The 24,535-nt window shown below is 46.9% G+C and overlaps 1 protein-coding gene across 2 annotated transcripts in view; it reads left to right on the top strand.

The window, feature by feature from the left end:
- Positions 1–24,535, top strand: part of Plbd1 (phospholipase B domain containing 1) — a 53,258-nt gene that overhangs the window by 5,474 nt on the left and 23,249 nt on the right. Inside the window, exons 1-7 of one of the 2 annotated variants that reach the window (XM_052175147.1) lie at positions 1,070–1,276; positions 6,110–6,237; positions 6,373–6,592; positions 18,022–18,105; positions 19,683–19,821; positions 22,358–22,498; positions 23,390–23,534. In XM_052175147.1, coding sequence (XP_052031107.1) covers positions 1,212–1,276; positions 6,110–6,237; positions 6,373–6,592; positions 18,022–18,105; positions 19,683–19,821; positions 22,358–22,498; positions 23,390–23,534 — 922 coding nt within the window. In that variant the 5' untranslated portion in view covers positions 1,070–1,211. Of the gene's footprint in view, positions 1–1,069; positions 1,277–6,109; positions 6,238–6,372; positions 6,593–18,021; positions 18,106–19,682; positions 19,822–22,357; positions 22,499–23,389; positions 23,535–24,535 lie in introns of those variants that run through there. The other variant, XM_052175148.1, reaches the window with a different exon arrangement.

The raw sequence follows: 24,535 nt of genomic DNA, 5'->3' as shown, positions 1-24,535 counted from the left end.
CTGAGGTTGTGTTATTTTGTTTTTGCATGAAAAATATGAAAGCTATTGGAAGTCCTCCATCTTTATTAAGAATGTCTTCCTTTTTTTATTAGATATTTTCTTTATTTACATTTCAAATGTTATCCCCTTTCCTGGTTTCCCCTTCGAAACCCCCTATCCCATCCCCCATCCTCCCTCCACCTCCTCACCTACCCACCCACTCCCGCTTCCCAGTCCTGGCATTCCCCTATACTGGGGCATCGAGCTTTCTCAGGACTATGGGCCTCTCCTCCCATTGATGCCCAGATAAGTCTATCCTCTGCTACATATGCGGCTGGAGCCATGGGTCCCTCCATGTGTACTCTTTGGTTGGTGGTTTAGTCCCTGGGAGCTCTGGGGGTACTGGTTGGTTGATTTGTTGTTCTTCCTGTGGGGCTGCAAAACCCCTTCGGCTCCTTTGGTCCTTTCTCTAGCTCCTCCATTGGGAACCTTGTGCTCAGTCCAAAAGAATTTCTTTCTAAGGTAACTGTTTTGTATCGTCTGGTGAATGTTCTACAACAGCCATATTTTCAGCTTTGAATGCGTTATTGAGTAATGAAAGGGGGTGCAAAGCATCGTCACATGGGGTGCAATCATCCTGAGGAAACCAATTGGAAAAGCCCCGTTACAGCACCGGCTAGAGTGTCCAGGAAGGAGTCAGGCTGAGAGTTCCCCTCAGGTGAGGCTTTCAGGCAAAAGATCAAATAACCAACAGACAGCATCCTCAGACTTCCTGTAGAAACTAACTAGGGAGGTCGAGGCATCAGCTGGAGTTCCAAACTGAGCTTTCACTCCGTGAATGAACTTCCGGCTCCCTTTCTCACTTCAGGCAACTTTATATCGTGAGGTAAATAACAGTGACCTCTGGTGAAAATGGTTTCATTTCTAGTGGTTCACAAGGATGTTGTTTTCACTCCTGGGCTGATTTGCTGCTCTCTGCCCTGGCCCCGCCCTGCCCGGCCCTCCCCGCCCCGCCCCTGTCTCAGAAAGGGATGGGCTTCCGACCTTGGAGGACTTCTTGAGACAAACATGCTTGGGTCTGAAATGAGGTCAGGGCAGCCCAGACTCTAGGTCAGGCTTCCCAGTGCACATACAACAATTTACCCAAACGGACGTACATTAGGGTAGCGTTTCCATTCTTCGGATGTGGATGTTGACTTGGAGGGAGTGGCTGTTAAACTTGTTTGAACAAGATGCTGCATTCCCACAATCCAAAGAACAACAACAAGAGGCTTAGCATTTGTCTCTTCGGCTGGCGGTAAGTAGCGTGGCTGAGCCGTTCCTCAGGGCGCTTATGTTGGCAAACATAATTACCGGAGTGATGTTAGACTAACTTCTTTTTTTGTTCCTTTGTTTTTAATTATTTATTTATTTTATGTACATGAGTGCTCTACCTGCACACCTGCGTGCCAGAAGAGGGCACCAGACCCCATCACAGATGGTTGTGAGCCACCATGTGGTTCCTGGGATTTGAACTCAGGACCTCTGGAAGAGCAGCCAGAGCTTTTAACCAATGAGCCATCTCTCCAGCCCCTAGACTAACTTCCTTGAGTGAATTGATGTTTGGATAAGTTTGCTTTTCATTAGAAGAAGAATAAGCACAAAACTAAGAATTGTGCAGCTTTGGAAATAGGAGGCCAGAGAGTGAGGCGTTCAGGGCCTGTCCTGTATACGTGGGCTGCCTATGAGCTGGAGGCCAGTATGACGGCGTGAGACCCTGCCTCAGAATAAATAAACAGAGCTGGAGAATTGGCTCAGTAGTTGAGAGCACTGGTTCCTACAAAGGACATGGGTTCAATTCCCAGCACCCACAGAGTCTCATACCCATCCTTAACTTCAGTTCCAGATGATCCAACACCCTCTTCTGACCTCCAAAGGCATTAAACGCACATAGGCACCAGGCACACACCATACATGTGAGCAAAACACTCATAAAAGTAAATTTAAAAAAAAAATTAGAACTCCCAAATGAGATTCCTCAAAGAAACATCATTTGGTGGGGGGTGGGGGGTGCGGGGACAGTGACCTACGAAGTGGTGGGTGGGCACTGTCTCTGCTTATCAGAAATGCTAAAAAAACGAGGTCAGGGTTAGAAGGACACAGTATTTTCCCCACACGAATTCACTTTCTCCAACTTCTGTCCCTACATAGAAATGCTCTTCAGTGGTTGAAATGTATGACAGATTAATATGTTAAGGGACTTGGAAAAAAACACAGCTGATGAAAAACAAGGAATTGATAAAAAACCATAGAATAAGCAAAGTCTGTTAGGGATGGACTAGAAAGGTAGTAAGCTGTTATGGGTGGGTTCTCCTAAGGACTGCCCTGAGGTGTCCTCGTGTGGAGGGACAGGCGCTGACGTCTGTGGTCTGGGAAGGAGGCTGCTCCGGCGGGAACTGAGCAGAAGATGCTTCCCTTGCTAGGTGTGCAGCCAAGGCTTTTGGGAGAAAGATGCTTTAAAGCCTGCTTTAGCGTAGAGGGGAAGCCGGAAGAGCTGTGCGCTCACCTTCCTTCTTTCTTTTGTGGTTTTTATTTAGTGACTATTTCAGCCTCGGTTTTTGTGGGTTTTAGTTAGGAAAGCCATCCTTGCTTCCTCATTTCCAGGGCTGGTGTGTGTGTGTGTGTGTGTTTGTGTGTGTGTGTTTGTGTGTGTGAGTGGTGGTGATGGTTTGAGACCAGGTCTTGTTCTTCTATAACCCCGGCCAGACTGGTACTACAAGGCTAGCCCCAAACCTGTAATGATCCTCCTGCCTCAGCTTCCTGAGTGCTGAGATTACAGTCATATGCAATCAGCCCTGGCCTACCAGGAAGGTATTGGCAAAACCTTCCATTTGACCTTTTGTAAAGAATTTCTGCTTGGGTCTCATGATATGTATTTGTTATTCCTCAGATTTGGGAGTCTGAGGCAGGAGAGTAATGAGTTCAAGTCCAGCCTGGCTACATAGTGAGACCATGCCACAAACAGATCATCAGCAACAACAAAAACCCTTCTTTCCGTTCATAACTCAGGCCAGTCTCAGCCTGTGACCCTGTTCATCCTCTGGGAGAATTCATATGGCGGTTAGAATTGAGTCTGCATCCTTACTGTCTGCTGATAGGTGACGTTTGTGTTAAAAATAAGAAAACCAAAAAAAAAAAGAAAAGAAAACGTTGATTCAGTTCTGAACGTTGCTGTATGCCTTATATAAATATAATCCCTATAGCAACAACTAGTCAGAGCTTCCTGCCTTCTGACCACTAACAGTGTTATTGAGTCTAAAATGAATTTATATTCCCTTCCTGATTTTTTTTCTTTATCTTCTTCCTCCCTCAGTTATACACTCTAGGATCCTCAATCCCAAGCCTGAGAGTCAGTCTAACCGACTTCTGCCTCTTTGATATTGACCTAAATGTAATAGGGTTTTTTCTATTGATCATAGTTACATCTATCTGTCTGTCTGTCTGTCTATCTATCTATCTATCTATCTATCTATCTATCTATCTATCTAATGACATTCGAGTGTGGGAGTGCACTGTGGATATCAGAGGATAACTTTCAGAGTTTTCTACCACCAAGGTCTTGGATACCAGACTTAGGCTGTCAGGTTTAGCAGCAAGTGCCTTTACCCACTGAACCACACAGCTTGCTCTGTCTCCTCTCCTCTCCTCTCCTCTCCTCTCCTCTCCTCTCCTCTCCTCTCCTCTCCTCTCCTCCCCTCCCCTCCCCTCCCCTCCCCTCCCCTCCCCTCCCCTCTCCTCCCCTCCCCTCCTCCCCCCCCCTCCCCTCCTCCCCTCCCCTCCCCTCCCCTCCCCTCCCCTCCCTTCCCCTCCTCTCTCTCTCTCTCTCTCTCTCTCTCTCTCTCTTCTTTTCTTTTCTTTTCTTTTTTTTTTTTGGTTTTTCCGAGACAGGGTTTCTCTGTGTAGCCCTGGCTGTCCTGGAACTCACTCTGTAAACCAGGCTGGCCTCAAACTCAGAAATCCGCCTGCTTCTGCCTCCCAAGTGCTGGGATTACAGGCGTGTGCCACCACCACCCGGCTGCTTTGTCCTTTTCTTCTTCACCCACAGCAAGTATTTGACAGTTTCTCAGAAAGAATGATGCCCCTCATACCGCATCCTTTCTCCACGTTCTACACTGACCTCCTCTTTCCTCTCCTAGTGCTCCTCCTGCGTTTCACAGTCTCTGTGCTTCTTTGTCCAGCACCTGAGAATTGAACCCAGGGCCTTGGGCGAGCTAGGCAAGTCACCCACCGTGAATTCACCCCTCCTTCCTTTCCAAGTGTTGCCCTCCTTCTAGTGTTTTACGACCGGATTTCATGTCATCTAGGCTGGGCTCAGACTTGCTATGTAGCCCAAGCTGTCCTTGGCCTCTGGACCTTGCTACCTCTGCATTCCGTGCACTAGCTTTACAAACTTAATGTCTTTTCCTGCTGCTGTGCAGGATACCTTAACAAAAAGCCACGTAGGGGAGAAAAGGTTTATTCTGGACCGCAGGAGAGTCAGGGCAGGAGCTGCCCACGACATCGCATCCACAGTCAGGAAGCGGAGAGTTACAAATACACAAGGCTACCCAGCTCCCCACCCCCATCCTCCCAACCACGCCCATTCTTATACAGTCCAGGATCCTAGCCTGGGGATGTTGCCACCCACGGTGAGCGTGTCTTCCTGTCGCATTTAATGAAATCGTGACACCCCATCCCCACAGGTTTGCTCAGAGGCCTGTCTCCCAGAAGACTGTAGTCTAGTTGACAGTTTACATTGGCCATTACACTGATGTACAACACCGTGCCAGATGCGATACCAGGTGGGAAAGAAACAGTCTCTGGACCCCAGGGCTTTGCCATATGTAGGTTTCAGTGTTAAGGAGTAAACAGAAATATTTTCAGTGTAAATCTCTGATTTTATCACAAAATGTTTTTAATTCCACCTTCAATTAACTTAGAAAGATTTTTTTATATCTACCATTTTATCTGTAAAATTGTCCATGAAATAGTCGATTTTAACGTGTTTGTCTATATATTTCTTGAATTTTTACCAGAAATATTTTCCATGTAAATCTTCAATTTTACCTCAAAATGTTTATAATTCCACTTTCAATCAATGTAGAATTGTTTTTATGCTTATCATTTTATCTGTATAATTTCCATGGTAATCCTCAATTTTATCAGAAATATTTTCCATGTAAATCTTTAAGAGTATCAGAAAATATTTATAATTCCACTTTCAATCAACTTAGGAATATTTTATGCCTACCATTATTATATCTATATAACATTTTCCATGGTAATCTTCAATTTTAACATGTTTTTCTAAATTTTTCTATACTTTTATCAGAAATATTTTCCATGTAAATCTTCAATTCTATCATAAAATGTTTTTATTTTATTTTTTAATTAATATAGCAATGTTTTTATTATGTCTACCACTTTACTTTTTAATTTTCCATGAAAATTGTCAATTTTAACGTGTTTTTCTATATATATCTTCTAGTTTATCAGAAATATTTTCCACGAAATCTTCAATTTTATAATAAAATGTTTTTATTTCTTTTTTTATAAAAATAAATAAATAAATAAGTAAATAAATAAGTAAAGTGTATCCAGTGCATCGGTCCCGCGGGAACGACGGGTCCCTGGGAGGCAGGGCTTTTTTCTGAGCCCTCATTAGCCATTTCTAGCCTGTAAGCCTGTTAACAAGTTAACAAGAGACAGAATATCAGGAGGAAGAAATGTTAGGGACAGTCACGCAGGGCTGGCCCAGTTCCTGGGAGGATGGAGAGATGGGCTGTATCGTTTCCGGGCCCCAGAGTGCTGGGCCTTTGATGTTACAGCTGGATACCAGGACAGAGGAGGAATCGAAGAATTTATTTTTAAATAGTGTGTCATGTGTGTGTTATGTATGTATGTATGTATGTATGTATGTGCTTATTTTGGGACAGGTGTGTGCGTGAATGTGTGTGTGTGTGTGTGTTGTGTGTGTGTTTATTTTGGGACAGGCGCATGTGTGAATGTGTGTGTGTGTGTGTGTGTGTGTGTGTGTGTGTGTGTATGTGATGCCAGGGGCCAGCCTCAGGCACTGTTCCATGGGCTGTTGTCTACCTTTTATTTTTTCAAGACAGGTCTCTTATCCTGGAACCCCGGGGAGGCACCTGTGCCACCCGCTCAGCACTGGGATTACAGATGCATGTCCCCACACCTGGCAGGTGCCAGCAGTCGATCTCAGATCCTCAGCCTTGTCAGCCAGTACGTCACTGACTGAGCCATCTCCAGAGCCTGGAGGCTAGAAAGCTTTGAAAGCGAATGCTTGACTGTTGATCGCACAGGGGAAGGCACGGGCCACAGGTGAGTGACATTCCGCATGGCTCCCTTTTCCTGCAGGAGTCCAGTATGCAACTGCATACTGGGTCCCTGAGTCGAAGATGGTGGAGATCAAGACGGTTCTGGACAAGACTGGGGACGCCTACGGCTTCTACAATGACTCCATTCAAACCACAGGCTGGGGCACCCTGGAGATCAGAGCCGGGTACGGCTCTCGGGTCCTGTCCGATGAGGTCATCATGTTTCTGGCTGGCTACCTCGAGGGCTACCTCACAGCTCTGTAAGTGCCCTATCCTGTTGCTTTGTCCAGCAGGGGCTCCAGGATCCCCGTGTGATGTGTCAGCAGTGGAGGGTAGCTGAGGTACACGTGACAGGTTATCAGCACCCCACTCGTACCCCTAATCATAACCCAGGGGGAGCATTTGTTCATTCTCTTGACACTTGCGTTTTGACCTCTTCTACTTTTTAAAAGATGAGATTGTGTGTCCGTATGAGTGTGTGCATGTGTGTCCTGGTGTGTCTGTGTGTGTGTGATTAGGCCAGAGGTTGGTATCCCAGGTCTTCCTCAATTGCTCTCCACTTTGTTTTTGAGATGGCGATTTCTCTCCGAACCGGAAGAGCTTTCATTCAGCAAGACCGACAGCCAATGGGCTCCAGAGCCCCTCCTGTCTCCGCCCCTTCAGTCCCGGGTTATGTTTGCTGTAACCTTAACTTTTTATGTGGGTTCTGGGAATCCAAGCTCAGGGTTTTGTGCCTGTGTGACAGGCAGTTTACCAGTGGCCGTCTTCTCAGCCATCTTCCTTTGTTATGAAAGCATTTTTAAAGATATGAAGCCATTTGAGAGGCAGGGGCATCATACAACTAGCCATTTGCCCTTGGGTAGAAAGGAGGTAAGATGCGGAATGATTTCATGAGAGAGACAAACCAGGGAGGGTTTATTGGAAGTAAAATGTGAAGGGATGACTAGATGGTTCGAGGTAATTGCCACCGAGCCTGACAGCCTGAGCTCCATCCCAGGGACCCACCTGTGGAAAGGAGAGAACTGCTCTTGTAAGTTGTCCTCTGGTTTCCACACCTATACCGTGGCACACTCATTTCCATACGCACACCATAAATGAATGGATGCGTAAACAGGACCAGAATATTGTTTAAATTAATAAAATGTAAGCGCACTTATTTTCTAGTATTTTGAAACAGCATTTCCAAGTAGACAAAAAGGTTTAAACTGGAATTTTAATGAGTTTACACTATACTGTAACCATTCCTCCTAAGTCCATTGCTATTCAATTTTGGAGTCCTTGCCTTGTCTTACAACATAACAAGGACAAGCAGGGCGGTGGTGGCGCACGCCTTTAATCCCAGCTCTTGGGAGGTAGAGGCAGGCGGATATCTGCGTTCGAGGCCAGCCTGGTCTACAGGGTGAGTTCCTGGACAGCCAGGGCTATACAGGAAACCCTGTCTCAAAAAACAAACAAACAAACAAACAAATAAATAAAAAAATAACAAGGACAGAATTGATAATAATTTAATCATCATACGATTCACTGGGCTTTATTTTTAAAAGGCTCTCATATGGCCCAGGCTGGTCTTGAATTCATCGTGAAGTCGAGGATGCCCTTACTCTTCTGATCTTCCCTCCTCTGCCTCACAAGTGCTGAGACTATGAGCGTGGTCCACCGTGCCCAGTTTCACGTGGTGTTGGGATCCTAACCACAGTCGCTGGCACTCCGCCAGCTTCAGGCTAGCAGTGAGATGTGTCCCCACTGCAGCCTGTGTCCCTGAAACAGGGCCTCATTCCATCTCACCTCATTAAACAACCCAGGCTGGCCTCAAAGATGCAACGATCCTCCTGCCTCAACCTCCTGAGGGCTGGAGGACTGCTTCACAGAGGAAAGGCTTTAAGGGAGCGAACTTGTAACGTTTGATCACATTTGGCAGAAATTCTCTTTTCCACTTGACTTGCTTCTTTTATTCTCTGTGAGCCAGTTAAGTACAGTTTAAGCTAACTTTATTGGGGATTATTAAATCCTAGTTGTGATAAGTTAAATACAGATCTTAATCTTAGTTTGAGCTACTGAGATGGAATCAGTTATGGACTGTGGTTTTTCTTTCATTACTTACACTACAGATTCCTGTTTAGTGTGTATTTGTGGGTGTACACCTGCCCGGAGTTGGGGGCAGAGGTCAATGCTAGGTGTCTTCTATTTCTCTCTCCCTTATTTTGAGACAAGCTCTCTCTCCCTCCCTCCCTCCCTCCCTCTCTCTCTCATTTATTTTATGTATGTAAGTACACTGTAGCTGTCTTCAGACACACCAGAAGAGAGCATTGGATCCCATTACAGATGGTTGTGAGCCACCATGTGGTTGCTGGGATTTGAACTCAGGACCTCTAGAAGAGCAGTCAGTGCTCTTAATCGCTGAGCCATCTCTCCAGCCTCCAAGACAAGTTCTTTTACTGAACAATGCAGCTAGATTGGCTGGACAGTGAACTCCCCGGATCTCTCTGTCCGCATACACCAGCTCTGGAATCACAGACGTGCACTCTCATACCTAGCCAGGAATCCAAACTCAGGTCCTCACGTCATGCACTAAGCTAGCTTCTCAACTCTCTTGTTTTGTTTTTGTTGTTTTTAAATCCAGTTTTGGCAATTTTATTATGTGAATAACCTTAACATTCAGGAGTGTATAAAACCATTATCTGGAAAAGATTTAATTTTACGTGTGTTTTGCCAGCCTGCATGTTAATATGCCTTATGTTTGCCATACTTTTGGAAGTCAAAAGAAAGCACCAAAAGGCCCTGGAACTGGAATTCATCTCCGCATGTGGGTCCAGGTCCTCTGTGCTCTTAACCACTGAACCATCTCCTCAACCCCTTGGAAATATTTTTAAAAACAGGTTTAAAGCTGTGAAGTATATAAATCCCATACCTCAGCTCCTCTGGGACTCTGTTTGCCCTTCCTTCTCCACTTAACTTTGATCGTGTTTTTTAACCGAGTTGCAAATTTGGAGAAATAATTCAGATGGTAATTTTCTGACTAGAAACAGTAAGATTAAAGTTGCCAGTGTCTAGGGGTGTGAGGGAAAGCGAGTTCTGAGACAGCAGCTCTGGTCATGGGATGCGCTAAGATAAACACCACTTCCGTGGTATTTCTGCTGGGACCCACTGTTGGAGCGCCCATGGGGTTTGACAGGCTTCTGGCTGGGAGGTGTGATGGCGCTCTCATGATACAGAAAACATGTCACAACATCTTACAGCAGACACTTGGGGGGGGGGTGTTAGGGTTGTAATTAAATTGGATTAGGGTTATAGTATAGGATTTTAATGGTGTGTGTGTGTACTTATATCTATGGATGGCAGGGCATGTATGTGATTGATGGAGAGCACTCTGCGAGCGTTAGGCCTCTCCTTCTGCCACGTGGGTTCTAGGGACCAAACTCAGCTGAGTCCTCTCGACAGCCCTATACCTTCATCCTAGACGTAAAAGCGGTTATCTTTGGGTAACCTTATTCATTGGCCGCATACCCCTCAAGTTCATTAAAAGCATGGCTGTAGTAAACATCACACTACTTTTTCCACCCTTTGTTTCTCGAGACAGCATCTTACTATGTAGCCCTCTCTGGCTGCCCTGGAACTCACTGTTTAGACCGGTCTGGCCTTGAACTCACAGAAATCCGCCTGCCTCTGCATCCCTGGGGAGGGATCAAAGGTGTGCGCCACTGTGCCACTTCTTAATTTTATTTTTTAAAAAGCAGCTACCACGATTCAAATTCACTAAGTACGATTTGGTTTGTTTTTAATTGGTTGGTTTTGCTTTGTGTTGTTTTTGAAATAAAGTCTCATGTTTTGACTTATTTTCTTTTTCTTTAATTTTTTTTTACTTTTCTTTTTCTTTCCTTCCTTCCTTCCTCCTCCTCCTTTTGTTTGTTTGAGAATTGGCCTTATTATGCAGTCTTGGCTGTTTTGGAACTTCCTATGCGATCCAGGTTGGCCTCAAACTCACAGAGATTCACTTGTCTCTGCTACCTCCTGAGTGTGATGATCAGGCGTCATCACCATCAAACTATGGAAGTCTGTGAACATAGTATGCAGAGTCTCAAGGAACAAACGTTCCAGAAACCTCTGCTCTCTCTCTGTCACCTTAACCAGTTCGTGAAAGGCAAACACAGGCAGGGATTTCAGCTCGAAGCTGTGGTTAGATCACCTTTGAGCCCTGCTCGAAGCTTTGAAGAGCGGGCTTCTTTCTTGGTGACCTTCAGAACAGCAGCAGCCCAGTGGCGCTGGGGAAAGGTGTGGCCCTATTCCTTACTTCCTCCTCTTCCGATGTGGCTGGAGAGATGTCCGCTACTCACGAGCTGGCTGTTAAAGGAGTGGACAGGCTGGGCTTGCAGGGGCACGCGCACCAGCTGAAAGGCACAAATTTACCACAGCTAGCTGGACTCCTAGGATGCTGATGTCTACGTGGAAGGTGCCACAGTGTCTTGTCTCACTGAGTGGATTCCTGGGAACGCCACGCTGCTGCCTTCATCCCTACTACCTGAAACGTCCCTAGTTATCTAGGCTCAGTGCTGCAATTTGGATGTAAAATGTCCCCGATGGGTTCACACATTTGGTTGCCAGATGGTGGCCCTGTGTGGGCGAATTTGTGGGAGCTTTTGGACACGGGGGCTCACTGGCAGCTACAGGTTTGGAGGAGTCAAACTTGAGGATTAGCGATCAGCTCCATTCAGTTCCTGCCTGCAGTCTCTGCTTCCTCCCAAACTGGATTTAAAGAGTCCCAGACACAGGCCCTTCCTGACATCAAGTCCACTCTGCCTTCCACACTTTGTGGACTGTACCGTCTTAAACCAAGAGAGGAAATAAATTCTTCCCCCCTTGGGGTACTTCCTAAGGTACCCACCCCATCCTGGCAGCAAGAAATGTAACTGGGAGCCCACCCCACAGGCCCTCACTCTCCCTCTGCCTCCCTCTCTTTTATCTTTGAGGGCGGGGAGTACACAAGGTCTTATGTAGCCTAGGTTGGCCCATAACTCTCAATATGGCTTAAGAATGACTTTAAACTCCTGATACTCCTGCCTCTACTTCCCAAGTTCTGGAATTAGGGCATGTGCTATCATGCCCAGCTAAATGCTGTCTTTCTTTCTTTTTTATTTATTTATGTGTGTGTGCGCGGAGCACTTGCTCACTCGTGCACGTACGCATGCACACATATGCACACACGCATGAGCGTGCACCAGAGGCCAGAAGAGGCATCAGATGTCCTAGAACTGGAACTATAGATGGCTGTGAGCCACCTAATGTGGGTACAAGGAACTAAACTAAAGTCCACTGCAAGAACAGGAACCACTGCCGACTCCAGCCATCTCTCTATTCCCCAATGATGTCCTCTTGATAAAACTTCTCGTGATTCTGTCCCCACTGTCTTACGGCTCCATCTCTCCCCTCCCCCATCTGTAGCTCCTTGGAGTTAGGGTCCCTGCCTTGACTTGACCCAGACACCTGGCTTAGCCCTTTGCCTCCCGCTGTTAATTACATGCTCGTTAGGTTTAATTGAATCCTGTTGTCGCCCTTGATGAATCAGAAGGAAGAGGCTTGCATTTCCATATGCTGCAACCCCCGCCAAGCCGAGTTTCTTTGTTTTTTAACTTGATGGGGCGGTTCCCTAAGAGCTGTAAATTCAGTCTCTGGCTTCTCTCTGAAGAGCTAAAAGTTAAGTGGTCCTGAATGGCTCATTAGTAATATGAGGCGCTAGACCTGTGGGAGAAGAAAAGGTGACACAGGGACCCTAGGATGGTCTTGTTAGTTGTTTAAATAAAGTGACTGATAAATGGGGTGTCCAGCAGCAGCTGAAGCCACCTCCTCTGGAACTGCCCAGCTGGAAGGAGTGGAGCCAATGCCACACACACTGTTTTGTTGATCAGAAGGGAGGGACAGAGGCCGGCATGAGTCTGTTCTGTGGTGGAGAGTATTTGACACAGTGATACCATCATTGTTGCTAAGGCTGATAAAGTTTACCAGCACCACAGACCCAACAGAGGAAGCAAAGTGTCTATCCTTGGTATTGGGCGATGATCAGGAAATGCCTCAAGAACTTCTTCCACAGGTCTGGCTTGCTCCCTTTGATGTTAGGAGCTGAATATGCTTCTAGGTCAAGTCTATAAGCAAAGGCAAGAATTAAGCTAGAGCCTGGCCCTCAAACATAGCTAATGAACTATCAGCACATAACTATTTGTAGCTTAGCAAGGACCACTGAATGCAGAAGATACGATGGCAATCCCGTGACGTGTGACAGTGGTTGTAGCCAGCTAGCTGCAAGCACTCATCTAGTATACTATGCTCCAAAGAGTGTTCTGAGAAACTTCATGTTAAGTCTTCAGTGTACACTAATTCTATGGTCCCTGGGGTCTGTGTACTGGAACCCAGAAAGCCTGGACACAGAGGCACGCTTTAGGTAGTTGAAAGTCAGAAAGTCAGAAGTGGGTGTCTCAGTCAGGAGTTCTGTTGCTACAAGGAAACACCACTACCAAAAAGCAAGTTGGGAGAGAAAGGGTTTATTGACTTACACTTCCACAGCACTGTTTATCATCAAAGGAAGTCAGGACAAGAAGAGACAGGGCAGGAATCTCCTTTCTGTTCTAAATGTCAGAACAAAACATAAATAAACAAACAAACAATCCTTGTCTCAGGGCTAGAAAGATGACTCAGAAATTAAAAGTACTGCACTTCCAGAGAACAGGAGTAATTCTAGAGGATCTGATGCCCTCTTCTGGCTCCCTTGGGAACTGCACTCAGGTGCACATACACACATGAAAAATGACCAAAAGTAAAATAAAATGTAGTCTCTACAAAGTAAGTAAGCAATAGTTTAGTAACTACATGTGAGCTGTTAGTGTCAGGTGCCTTCCTGTATTTCCATCTGTCTTGTGTTGTGTGTGTCTCCTTAGCTGCTATCTCCCAGTCGAGACTGATATTCCTCTGCTGCAGGATTTCTCTGTTAGAAACACTGACATCCTGGTTGCATTGTTTCTTATTGTACAGATGCTTCCTGGAGGGCAAAATCCACAGAACCTTCTCCACTTGAGATGTGTTGTGCTTTTGATAGTTCAAGTGTGCACACGGCTGAAATTCTGTCTGAACTAGGCAGGGTGCAGTGGTGGGGACTGTGGGTGCAGTGATGGGGACTGTGGGTGTAGTGGTGGGGACTGTGGGTGCAGTGAGAAGGACTGTGGGTGCAGTGGCAGGGAGTGAGGGTGCGTGCAGTGGTGGGGACTGTGGGTACAGTGGTAGGGACTGTGAGTGCAGTGAGGGGGACTGTGGGTGCAGTGAGGGGGACTGTGGGTACAGTGGTAGGGACTGTGAGTGCAGTGAGGGGGACTGGGTGCAGTGAAGGGGACTGTAGGTGCAGTGGTGGGGACTGTGGGTGCAGTGAGGGGGGCTGTGGGTGCAGTGGTAGGGACTGTGGGTACAGTGAGGGGGACTGTGGGTGCAGTGAGGGGGGCTGTGGGTGCAGTGAGGGGGACTGTGGGTGCAGTGAGGGGGGATGTGGGTGCAGTGAGGGGAACTATGGGTGCAGTGAGGGGAACTATGGGTGCAGTGAGGGGAACTATGGGTGCAGTGAGGGGAACTGTGGGTGCAGTGAGGGGGACTGTGGGTGCAGTGAGGGGGACTGTGGGTGCAGTGAGGGGGACTGTGGGTGCAGTGAAGGGGACTGTGGGTGCAGTGAGGGGGACTGTGGGTGCAGTGAGGGGGACTGTGGGTGCAGTGAGGGGAACTGTGGGTGCAGTGAGGGGAACTGTGGGTGCAGTGAGGGGGCCTGTGGGTGCAGTGAGGGGAACTATGGGTGCAGTGAGGGGGACTGTGGGTGCAGTGAGGGGGACTGTGGGTGCAGTGAAGGGGACTGTGGGTGCAGTGAGGGGGACTGTGGGTGCAGTGAGGGGAACTGTGGGTGCAGTGAGGGGGCCTGTGGGTGCAGTGAGGGGGGCTGTGGGTGCAGTGAGGGGAACTATGGGTGCAGTGAGGGGGACTGGGTGCAGTGAGGGGGACTGTGGGTGCAGTGAGGGGGGCTGTGGGTGCAGTGAGGGGGGCTGTGGGTGCAGTGGTAGGGACTGTGGGTGCAGTGAGGGGGACTGTGGGTGCAGTGAGGGGAACTATGGGTGCAGTGAGGGGGACTGTGAGTGCAGTGAGGGGGACTGTGGGTGCAGTGAGGGGGGCTGTGGGTGCAGTGAGGGGAACTGTGGGTGCAGTGAGGGGGACTGTGGGTGCAGTGAGGGGGGCTGTGGGTGCAGTGAGGGGGACTGTGGGTGCAGTGAGGGGAACTATGGGTGCAGTTAGGGGAACTATGGGTGCAGTGAGGGGGACTGTGGGTGCAGTGAGGGGGACTGTGGGTGCAGTGAGGGGGACTGTAGGTGCAGTGAGGGGGACTGTGGGTGCAGTGAGGGGGACTGTGGGTGCAGTGAGGGGACTGTGGGTGCAGTGAGGGGGGCTGTGGGTGCAGTGAGGGGAACTATGGGTGCAGTTAGGGGAACTGTAGGTGCAGTGAGGGGGACTGTGGGTGCAGTGAGGGGGACTGTGGGTGCAGTGAGGGGGACTGTGGGTGCAGTGAGGGGGACTGTGGGTGCAGTGAGGGGAACTATGGGTGCAGTTAGGGGGACTGTAGGTGCAGTGAGGGGGACTGTGGGTGCAGTGAGGGGGACTGTGGGTGCAGTGAGGGGGACTGTGGGTGCAGTGAGGGGGGCTGTGGGTGCAGTGGTAGGGACTGTGGGTGCAGTGGTAGGGACTGTGGGTGCAGTGATAGGGACTGTGGGTGCAGTGAGGGGGACTTTGGGTAAAATGCCCAAAGTGAGCATTGTATATCAAACCTTTGCATTTATTTATTTTAAGTTAAAGTTGTATATAAAGTACAATATTGTTTACTGTGTGTGTGTGTGTGTTTTTACTTAATGTGTGGTGGGGAGAAGGTGTTTGTCATGGTGTACCTGTAGAAGTCCGAGGTCAACTTTCGGGAGTCAGTTCTCTATTTCTTTATTTGAGGTCTGTTTGTCAAACTCAGTGTGTTGGGCTTACAGGGCAAGCTCTTTTATTGGCTGAGCCATCTTGCCAGACTTCTATACCTTTCTCTCCTTAATGCAAGCTTGTGATTTCATTGTTTTAGTGAGAAATTCAGCTTAGGCAGTTGGCCCTGTCTCTTTCCCTCTTCCAGGGAATCCCTGAATCCCCACAGTCCTCTGAGATCTACAGGTAAGCTCCTCACACGCAAGCCTCAGAGGATCGTCTTTCTGGCTTAACCTTTTTCCAGAAAGTAGGTTTCATTGGCTTCCTATCCCAATGCCACTCCCCCCAGAGAGAGACCCCCTCGCCCTTCCTGTAATGTGTCCCTTGGAGGGGTTGGGTGTTTAGGAACATTCACCAAGTATGTGGGAGGGCGCTCAGCTCAGAAGCTTATGTGCTTTTAATTATATTTGTATTTCAAGTTTTTTTAATCTTATGTGTCTGAGTGTTCTGCTTGCATGAATATGTTTGTAGCATGTGTGTGTCTGATGCCCACAGAGGTCAAAAGAGGGCACCACGTCCTCTAACAATGGGAGTTACTGATGGTCGAGAGACACCACGTGGATGCTGAAAACCAAGCAGCAAGGTTTTGAAACCACTGGTCAGTCTCCGTCACCCCATAAAAATTCTGTAAGCACATAAGTAGCTTTATACAAAGGAAACGAAGCCACAGAGTATTCCACCGAAGGGAAAGGTGTTGGATCAAGTAGTCAAAGTTTTACTGCGTCATCCTGGGATAGACATCCTCACTTCTCCGTGGTCTGAGTCTCATTCCTTCAGATTCTAGAATCGATAATTATCCCCTCCTCTTCTGACCAGTGAACCCCTATGTTACTGAGGCATCTTGCAGAGAGAAAGGGGTTTAGTCGATGGTTGTGATGGCCTTCCCAGGCACCGATCACGAGAGAACAATCTCCTTTGTTCTCTTTTTTTTTTTTTTTTTTTTTTTTTTTTGGTTTTTCGAGACAGGGTTTCTTCGAGACAGGGTTTCTCTGTGTAGCCCTGGCTATCCTGGAACTCACTCTGTAGTCCAGGCTAGCCTTGAACTCAGAAATCTGCCTGCTTCTGCCTCCCAAGTGCTGGGATTACAGGCATGCACCACCATGCCCAGCTTCCTTTGTTCTTTAGTTTGGGTATTTTATCCTCTGCTGTGTATGACCTCCATAATCTTCCCGATGCCCGGCTGTGTGATCCTTGCTATCTGAGATTGTGTTGGCCATCCCCACCTCTTCCAGCTCTGTGGACTTCCAGTGTCTCCCCACTTTGCCCGAGGCCACACGGAATATTAGGTTGTCTCCTGAAACTCATTGAGATGTGTAGGAGCATCTTGGAACAAGAACCCCTATGTTTGTTGCCCTGAGAAACCGACTCAAATCGCCAAACCCACATGGGGTCCATTCCCCATCTGTGACAAGACACTTGAAGTGATCAATCAGTATTAAGCATGAAAGGCTCTCTGGGCCCCCAGGGTCAGAGGGTTCAAGCCCGAGTCACTTGGGCTCATGGGAGCAGTGAGTCCAGCGGGAGCCTTGCAGGAGTTCTGTTAATGGTGTTTCTCATCACTGCTGTAAAACACCTGCGAGAAGTCACTTGAAAGGAAACTTTATTTGGGGTTTGTGGTTTGTGGGCAGATACAGTCCCTCCTGGCAGAACTGGCAAGACCACAGGGTGGCTTGTCGCTCTGTCGGTAGAGGCATGCGCAGTGGCTTAGGTGATGTCCAGAACTTCAGGAGAAGGGCTGACCCCTTAACCATATATCTCCTCCTCCTATAGCTCTACTTCTGACCTCTAGGCTATGCTAGAAAGATTTCACCATGTCTCAAAATAGCACTGCCAGTTGGGGACTAACGGGTCACACGGGCGCCTGTAGTGGACATTTCATATTCAGACCATGCCAGTAACCTATGGTCTTTTCCTCTTCTACATTCCATATTATTTTTAATAATAATAATAATAATAATAATAAGTGTAAGTGTGGTGGTATGGTGTGTGTCTGTGTCTGTGTGTGTCCAGATGTGTGTGTCTGAGTATGTCTCTCTGTGTGTGTGTATGTATTGCATGTCTGAGTGTGTCTCTCTGTGTGTATATTTGCATGTCTCTGTGTGTTTGTCTGTGTGTGTCAGTGTCTGTGTGTCTGTGCATATATCTGTGTCTGTGTGTACAATAAGGAGTCAGAGGCTCTATAACTCCTGGGAGCTGCCTGGTGTGGGCACTGGGACTTGAACTCAGGACCTCTGCATGACCAGTTTGCACTCTTGACAACTGAACCACCTCTTATTCCTTAAGGAAAGGTCTCTTTATTGAACCCAGAGCTCATGTCACCCAAGCTGCCTGGCCAGCAAGTTCCCAGCATTCCCTGTCCCCGTCTTCCCAGCATGGAGTTACAGTTACACACCACCACACCTGGCTTTTATGTTGGGTGCTGAGAACCAAACACGGGTCCTCTGGGAGAGCAGCGAGTGCTCTGAACTACAGAACCTTCTCTGCAGCTCCTGGAAATAGTTCTTCGTGTTAAGTTGTGCATGTGTATGGCTTGAGCTTTAAAGAATGATGGTGGAGGTATGTGACTGGTGTGAGCATTCCAGTTAAGTCAAAAGAGTGGGTAACTGAAGTTGTGACATCCAGGGGACACTGGAAGGTAATGCCGTATCTGTCATTTCAGACACATGTGTGACCACTACGCGAACCTGTACCCACAGCTGATCAAGAATCCTTCCATCATAGATAAAGTGCAAGACTTCATGGAGTATGTATAAAAGCTCCCTTTCCTGTTCCCATGGCTACCCTTCCTTGTTCCCATGGCCACCCTGCCATTTCCCCCATACTGAATCTTAGTCTGCCTCTTCAGGAGACCCTTTTACTGGCAGGGTCACATTTTCTGTAATGGAATGCTAGCAACTTCAGCTCTTTTAGAGGTCAGGTTGAAGGTCACATTACCAATGGCTGAAACAGAGAAGGAGAAGTCAGATCCCTGAAACCTCCCACGTGGGTGGGTGGGTGCCTCCCCCCTTTCTAGGCGCCCCTTCTCCTTCCATAACATGTTTCTGTGTCATGAATCTGGCAATTAACTCTGGCTTGGGGTCGGAGAATATCTAATGCCTAACCTGGCACTATCACGTATGTCTGTGCACCATATATAAGAGACACAGAGTCTTACTATGTAGTCCAGACTGACCTTGTAGTCAAGCTAGGATCCCATTGCTTCCCTGTCCATAGTATAGACATTACCTACAAACACAGTTCTAAAGTCAGACTTCTTAATGCTTTCTGGGGTACGTCTATTCTAATTAAATTTTCTGAAGAGTAAAATGTAAGTCTAATTAAGTTGGTGGCATGGCAGACTCACCTGGGAACCCAAAGGTTCTTGTGTGTTCTGCTGAACCAGGCATTAAACAGCCCATCTGTGGATGGCTAGAGTCTCTCAGGCATCAGGCCAACCTATGCGGGATCCCCAGAAGTGTGTATTGGATTGTCTTAAGAACAGAGATACCCTAAACAAACCAGAAATCACTTTCTGTGTGAAAAATTGTCAAATCATTAAATCATCTCATAAAAAAGAAAACCCCAGAAAACTAAAAATGAAAGAACTATTAAAAAATAAAACATTTAGGGAGCCTGGAAAGATGGCTCAGCAGTTAAGAGCACCCGCTGCTCTTGTAGATGCCCTGGGTTCTGTTCCCAGCACCTGCATGCTGGTACCCAACTGTCTGTGACTCCAGCTCCAGGGGCTCCACTGCCCTCTTGTGGACTTCACAGGTACTGCATGCACATGGTGCACAGACAAATAGTAATCTTTTTTTTTCCCCCAACATACATAATAGTAATCTTTTTTTTTTTTCCTGAGAAAGCTAGAACAGAGCTGTTGAGGCAGACAGCAAGAACAAACTGCAATGGGTGGGGACCACTGTGAGATCAGCAGCCCGTTTAAACGTCCTCATCCTCTGCAGCACCTCTCCCTCTCCCCAGCTGCAGCTCCTCTACACACAAAAGTAAACTTAACTTGTCATTACTGACCGCATGAAATGTAATGCTTTCAAGAACATATGGTGACAGCCTGCTCCTGGCTGTCATGGGTTAGTGTAACACTCAGAGTCTAGGCAGGGCCCCTGTCTATGAAAGCTATGGCAGAGTTAATGTCCCGGGGTGAAATTAGAAACAGTTAAAAGTTTGTACTGAAGTCACTTGAATGGTGGCAATTATAATAAGATCAATACTTTAGCTGGACCACCATGTACAGGTGTTGGGGCCTTTAGACTCCCAGTTTGATTTGGCTTTGAGTGAGCCACCATCAAGATCTATGGTAAAGTCTGATTTCTCCCCCAGGAAGCAAGAACTGTGGACTAGGCGGAACATCAAAGAAAAGAAGAGTGACCCGTTCTGGAGACACACCAGCTATGTGGTGACACAGCTAGACGGGCTGTATCTTGGAGCGGAGAAAAGGGCTTTAGAAGAGAAAATAAAGGTAAGAATTTTATAAGGTTCCTCAGAATTATATGACCTGAATGATGAAGCAAACTTTTTTTTCTTTTTTTTGATCCAGGGTTAGGGATATAACTTTGTGGCACAGTGCTTATCTGGCATATTCTGGGTTCTATCCCTTGCACCATAAACAAAACAAAATAAAAATTTACTCATCTAGTGATTGTTCTCATAGACATCCATTTAACTAAACCCAAAACAAATAAATGAACAAAAAACAAGTCACACATCCAGGACACATAGCCAACCTGGGTACATGGCCACCCTGGGCTACTTGATCACTTCCAAGCCATCGTATACCAACAGAGGAGGGAAAAGGCATTTCAAGTTAGTTGCAGATCAGCTGGGACCAGAATATAAATTTCTCACAAGCAAGTCCTGCTGTATCTGTCCGACTGTGAGCTGTAACTGCCTGACACCGGGCTTTGGTACAGAACATAGTTTGTCTCTATGTTTTGCTGAGGCTTTACTATACACAGCTCATGCTGAAGTTAAGTGCCATTTACAAATATACAAGGTTTTAAGCTCACTCAGAGGGAGTTGGTGTTTTAGGTTATTTGCTCATTAAGACAAAAATGTCTCAGTCTATAAATTCTGATTACCACACCTGGTAGCAGTCTCTTAAGCACAGGTTCATTTATTCTGGAAGGAAACTAACAGGATTTAGGTTAGAATTTGTGTGCTTTGTATAAAAACCAGGTACTCAGCTGGGTGATGGTAGCGCACTCCTGTAATCCCAGGACTCTGGGAGGCAGAGGCAGGCAGATTTCTGAGTTTGAGGCCAGTCTGGTCTACAGAGTGAGTTCCAAGACAGCCAGGGCTACACAGAGAAACCCTGTCTTGGACCAAATCCAAAAAACAAACAAACAAACAAAAAAACCAACCAAACAAACAAAAAAACCAACCAACCAACCAAACAAACAAACAAAAAAACCCAGGTACTCATGTGCCCTCTGACCCAGAAATCCCCCTTTAGTGTTATCACAAGGATACACTGGCAGATAAACAATAAGGGAAGTGTACAGACCCGTTGATTGCAAGTCATGCATCATAGCAGAAAACTAAAACTATCCAGATGCAGAGAGGATCAACCAGACCAACAGAGTAGCTCTGATAAATCCAGGCTCTGTCTGGGAACAGCCTTGGGGATTTGTTACTAAGTGTAAAAGAAAGAGGAAGAGAAATGTTGCCTTCTACACAAGATAGATAATATTGGATGGGAGGGTAGAGAGAGAAGTAGATGATATATATATATATATATATATATATATATATATATATATGATAGATAGATAGATGATAGATACATGCATAGATAGATAGATAGACAGATAATAGATAGACTTTCCTTTCTTTTTTCTGTTTTTGAAACAATGTCTATAGAGACCATTAAAGGATAAAGTCTCTTGCTGCCAAGTCTGATGATCTGGATTCAATCACTATGTGGGCATAGTGAAAGGAGAGAACTGACTCCTACAATTACCCTCTGCTCTCCATATGTGCACTGTGGCATTTGTACACACACACACACACATACACGCACACACACACGCACACGCACACGCGCGCACATGTACACGCGCGCACATACACACACATCTTCCACTCACAAACACACAAAAATATGTAATATAATTTAAATATTTTTAAAATCTAAAGCCCTAGCATGCTACAGAGATGGCTCAGCACTTTAAAGCACAGGCTGCTCTTGCAAAGGACGTGGATTAAACTCCCAGTATCCACATTCCTGTAATCTGTGCACTTGGAGGAACTAAGGCAGGAGAATTTCTGTGAGTTCTTCAGCAGCCCAGCTACATAGTAGAATAATGTCTCAAGAGAGACATTAGAGGCTGGAGAAGAGGCTCCTCTGTTAAAGGCGCTTTCTGCTTTTCCAGATAATAGACATAGAACAAAAAGAAAATAAAATTTATGGGGTGATTTGAATGAAAACGATCTCCCATAGGCTCACATATTTGGATACTTTGTCACAAACAGTTGCCGGAACTGTTTGGGAAGGATGGGGGGTGTGGCTCTGCTGGTGGGGGTGTGGCTCTGTTGGTGGAGGTGTGTCACTGGTAGTGGGCTTTGAGGTTTCACAAGTGCATTTCCTGTTAGCTCTCTGGGGCGCATGCTTAAGGATCAGATGCAAGCTCTCAGTTACTGCCCCAGTGCTATGCCTTCCTGCCTGCTGCTGTATGATAATTATGGACTGTAACCCTCTGGAACCATGAAACCCAATAAAATTACTGCTACACCTAAGGAACCCCCACAGAGGAACACCAACAGCAGCTCTGATTGTTGTCTTCAACACGGAATTTCACTTGTAGACTCCCACCCCATACAAATGTGCTAACTTCGCTTCTCGATTATAAAGCCAGAAAATGAGTTTGTGGATCACAGTACCATGAAGTGACCCCGTCACACTGTACACCCACCACAAAGCAGTGACTTAACAGAGCATGAGCAACAGGAAGAGTGAAACTGACGCGTGTCACGAGCACTGTTTTGTCTTTTCACAGCCCATGACGATGTTCCAGATTCAGTTCCTGAATGCTGTTGGTGACCTGCTGGACCTCATTCCCTCCCTGTCTCCCACAAAAAGCAGCAGCATGAAGAAGTTTAAGATTTGGGAAATGGGCCACTGTTCCGCTCTCATTAAGGTGAGACCTGCAGCCCTGTCTTCTTCCTACCTACATGGTCCTTCTTATTAACACATATTAGCATATGCTAATTATACACCATAGCAGATTTCTCATTCATTTTCTATGTGTCTGTCAACCATGGATAGCTAACCTCTTCTCACTCCTGGCTGGATGTCATGGTACATGGATCCTCTATGGTGGAGTTAAGAACTGGCAGGAGGGCTGGAGAGATGGCTCAGTGGTTAAGAGCACTGGCTGTTCTTCCAGAGGTACTCAGTTCAATTCCCAGCAACCACATGGTGGCTCACAACAATCTGTAATGAGATTTGATGCCCTCTTCTGGTGTATCGACAGTGTATTCACATACATAAAATAAATAAATCATTATATATATAAAGAACTGGCAGAAACTGGGACGGAGTTCAAGATTCCTACCTTCCAGATTGTTCTGTTTCACACAGCAGAAGAACAGTTTGTGTTGTATATATTAAAGGTTAATGTTGGAGCCCTGGGCTGTATTTTCCAATAATAAAGAAAGTAATAATCACATAGGAGATCACTCATCGGGGAAAAGGCTCTTGCTGCCAAGCCTGATGACCTGAGTTCGATCCCTGAGAACCACAGGGTAAAAGGAGAGAATTAGCGCCACGGATTGTCCCCTGACCTCCGCATGTATGCCATAGCTCACTCACATCCACAGGAATACATACATACACATGTACATACATACATACATGCACCTGCACGTGTACACACATGTGTGCACACACACACAATTAAATTTAATTCTTTGCAAGAAGAGAGTACCACAAATATTTACCTAAGTTGGCGCACCCCTGAGTGTCTAGTGCGTGTACTATGTAGAGAGCGACTATGCGCCTGTGTTATTAACTATGATTCTGACGACAGGTCCTTCCTGGATTTGAGAACATCTATTTTGCCCACTCAAGCTGGTACACATATGCAGCCATGCTCAGGATCTATAAACATTGGGACTTCAACATCAAGGACTCGTTCACCACCAGCAAGCGGCTCTCTTTCAGCAGTTATCCAGGTAAGCAAACTTAGAGCAAGATCTACTTTTTCAAAATAAAAGCGTTGGTAATCCAAAGTTAGCTGGAAGGAGAGACGAAACGTCTGCAGCTGGGGTGCAGTCTGGTTTCAGAGTGGCATCGGCGTCTCATTTAACAAACAGAACGACACGAGGAGGTTCACAGAGCCGCAGAGCAGAAGTGCTTTGCAAATGTAAGTGGATGTGTTGGAATTTATCTCAGGTGCCAGCGGAACACTTCGGTAGACAGTTCCCGGGGTTGTGCTCATGGAGGACTGAGTGTATAGACTTTTAGCCCTGGTACAGCAGTCAGGAGAGCCAGGAATCACAGATAATTAACAGTATCACTGGACATGATAGGCTCTGTCTTAGCTACGTTTCCCATTGCGGCAACAAAATGCCCTGGCAAGAGCAAGTGAAGGCAGAGGGGGCTTCTGTTGGCTGGCAGTTAGGGTGTGGGCCGTCCATCACGGTGTGGAGATCCTAGAGACAGCCAGCTGGTCACAGTGTTCACGGAGAAGAGGCAGAGGGAGATGGATGCCCCCGTGAAGCTCCCTTTCTTCTGCTTATCCAGTGCATGACCCAGGGCCAGGCAGCGGGGCCATCTGCTTTTAGGGTGGGTCCTCCCATCCCCATTAACCTAGTAAGACAGCTTTTAGGGTGGGTCCTCCCATCCCCATTAACCTAGTAAGATAGTCCTTCACAGGCTCAACCCAAGGCTAACCTAGTCTAGACAATCTCTCACAGGTGTGCCCAGACTTCACAGGTGTCTCCTGGGTGACTGAAGATCCTATCAAGTTGGTGATCAATATTAACCATGACAGCTATAAATACGTATCGGGAGTAGGCCAAAGAGGGGGAACGCCCCAGTCGCTTGATGGGGAAGGCGAGGCTGGCAGTTGGATGGCAGTGGACTGCTGTGGCTAGGATTAGAACAGTAGAGACAATGGGAGGACTCGGAGGGATGAGGGCTTGCAAAAGCCAGCGCCTAAAGGAGACCTTCG

This window comes from Apodemus sylvaticus, chromosome 2 (genome assembly GCF_947179515.1).
Source record: "Apodemus sylvaticus chromosome 2, mApoSyl1.1, whole genome shotgun sequence".
Classification (NCBI taxonomy): Eukaryota; Metazoa; Chordata; class Mammalia; order Rodentia; family Muridae; genus Apodemus; species Apodemus sylvaticus.
Note: the sequence above shows the minus strand (reverse complement) of the source record. Positions and strands in the feature narration are given on the sequence as shown.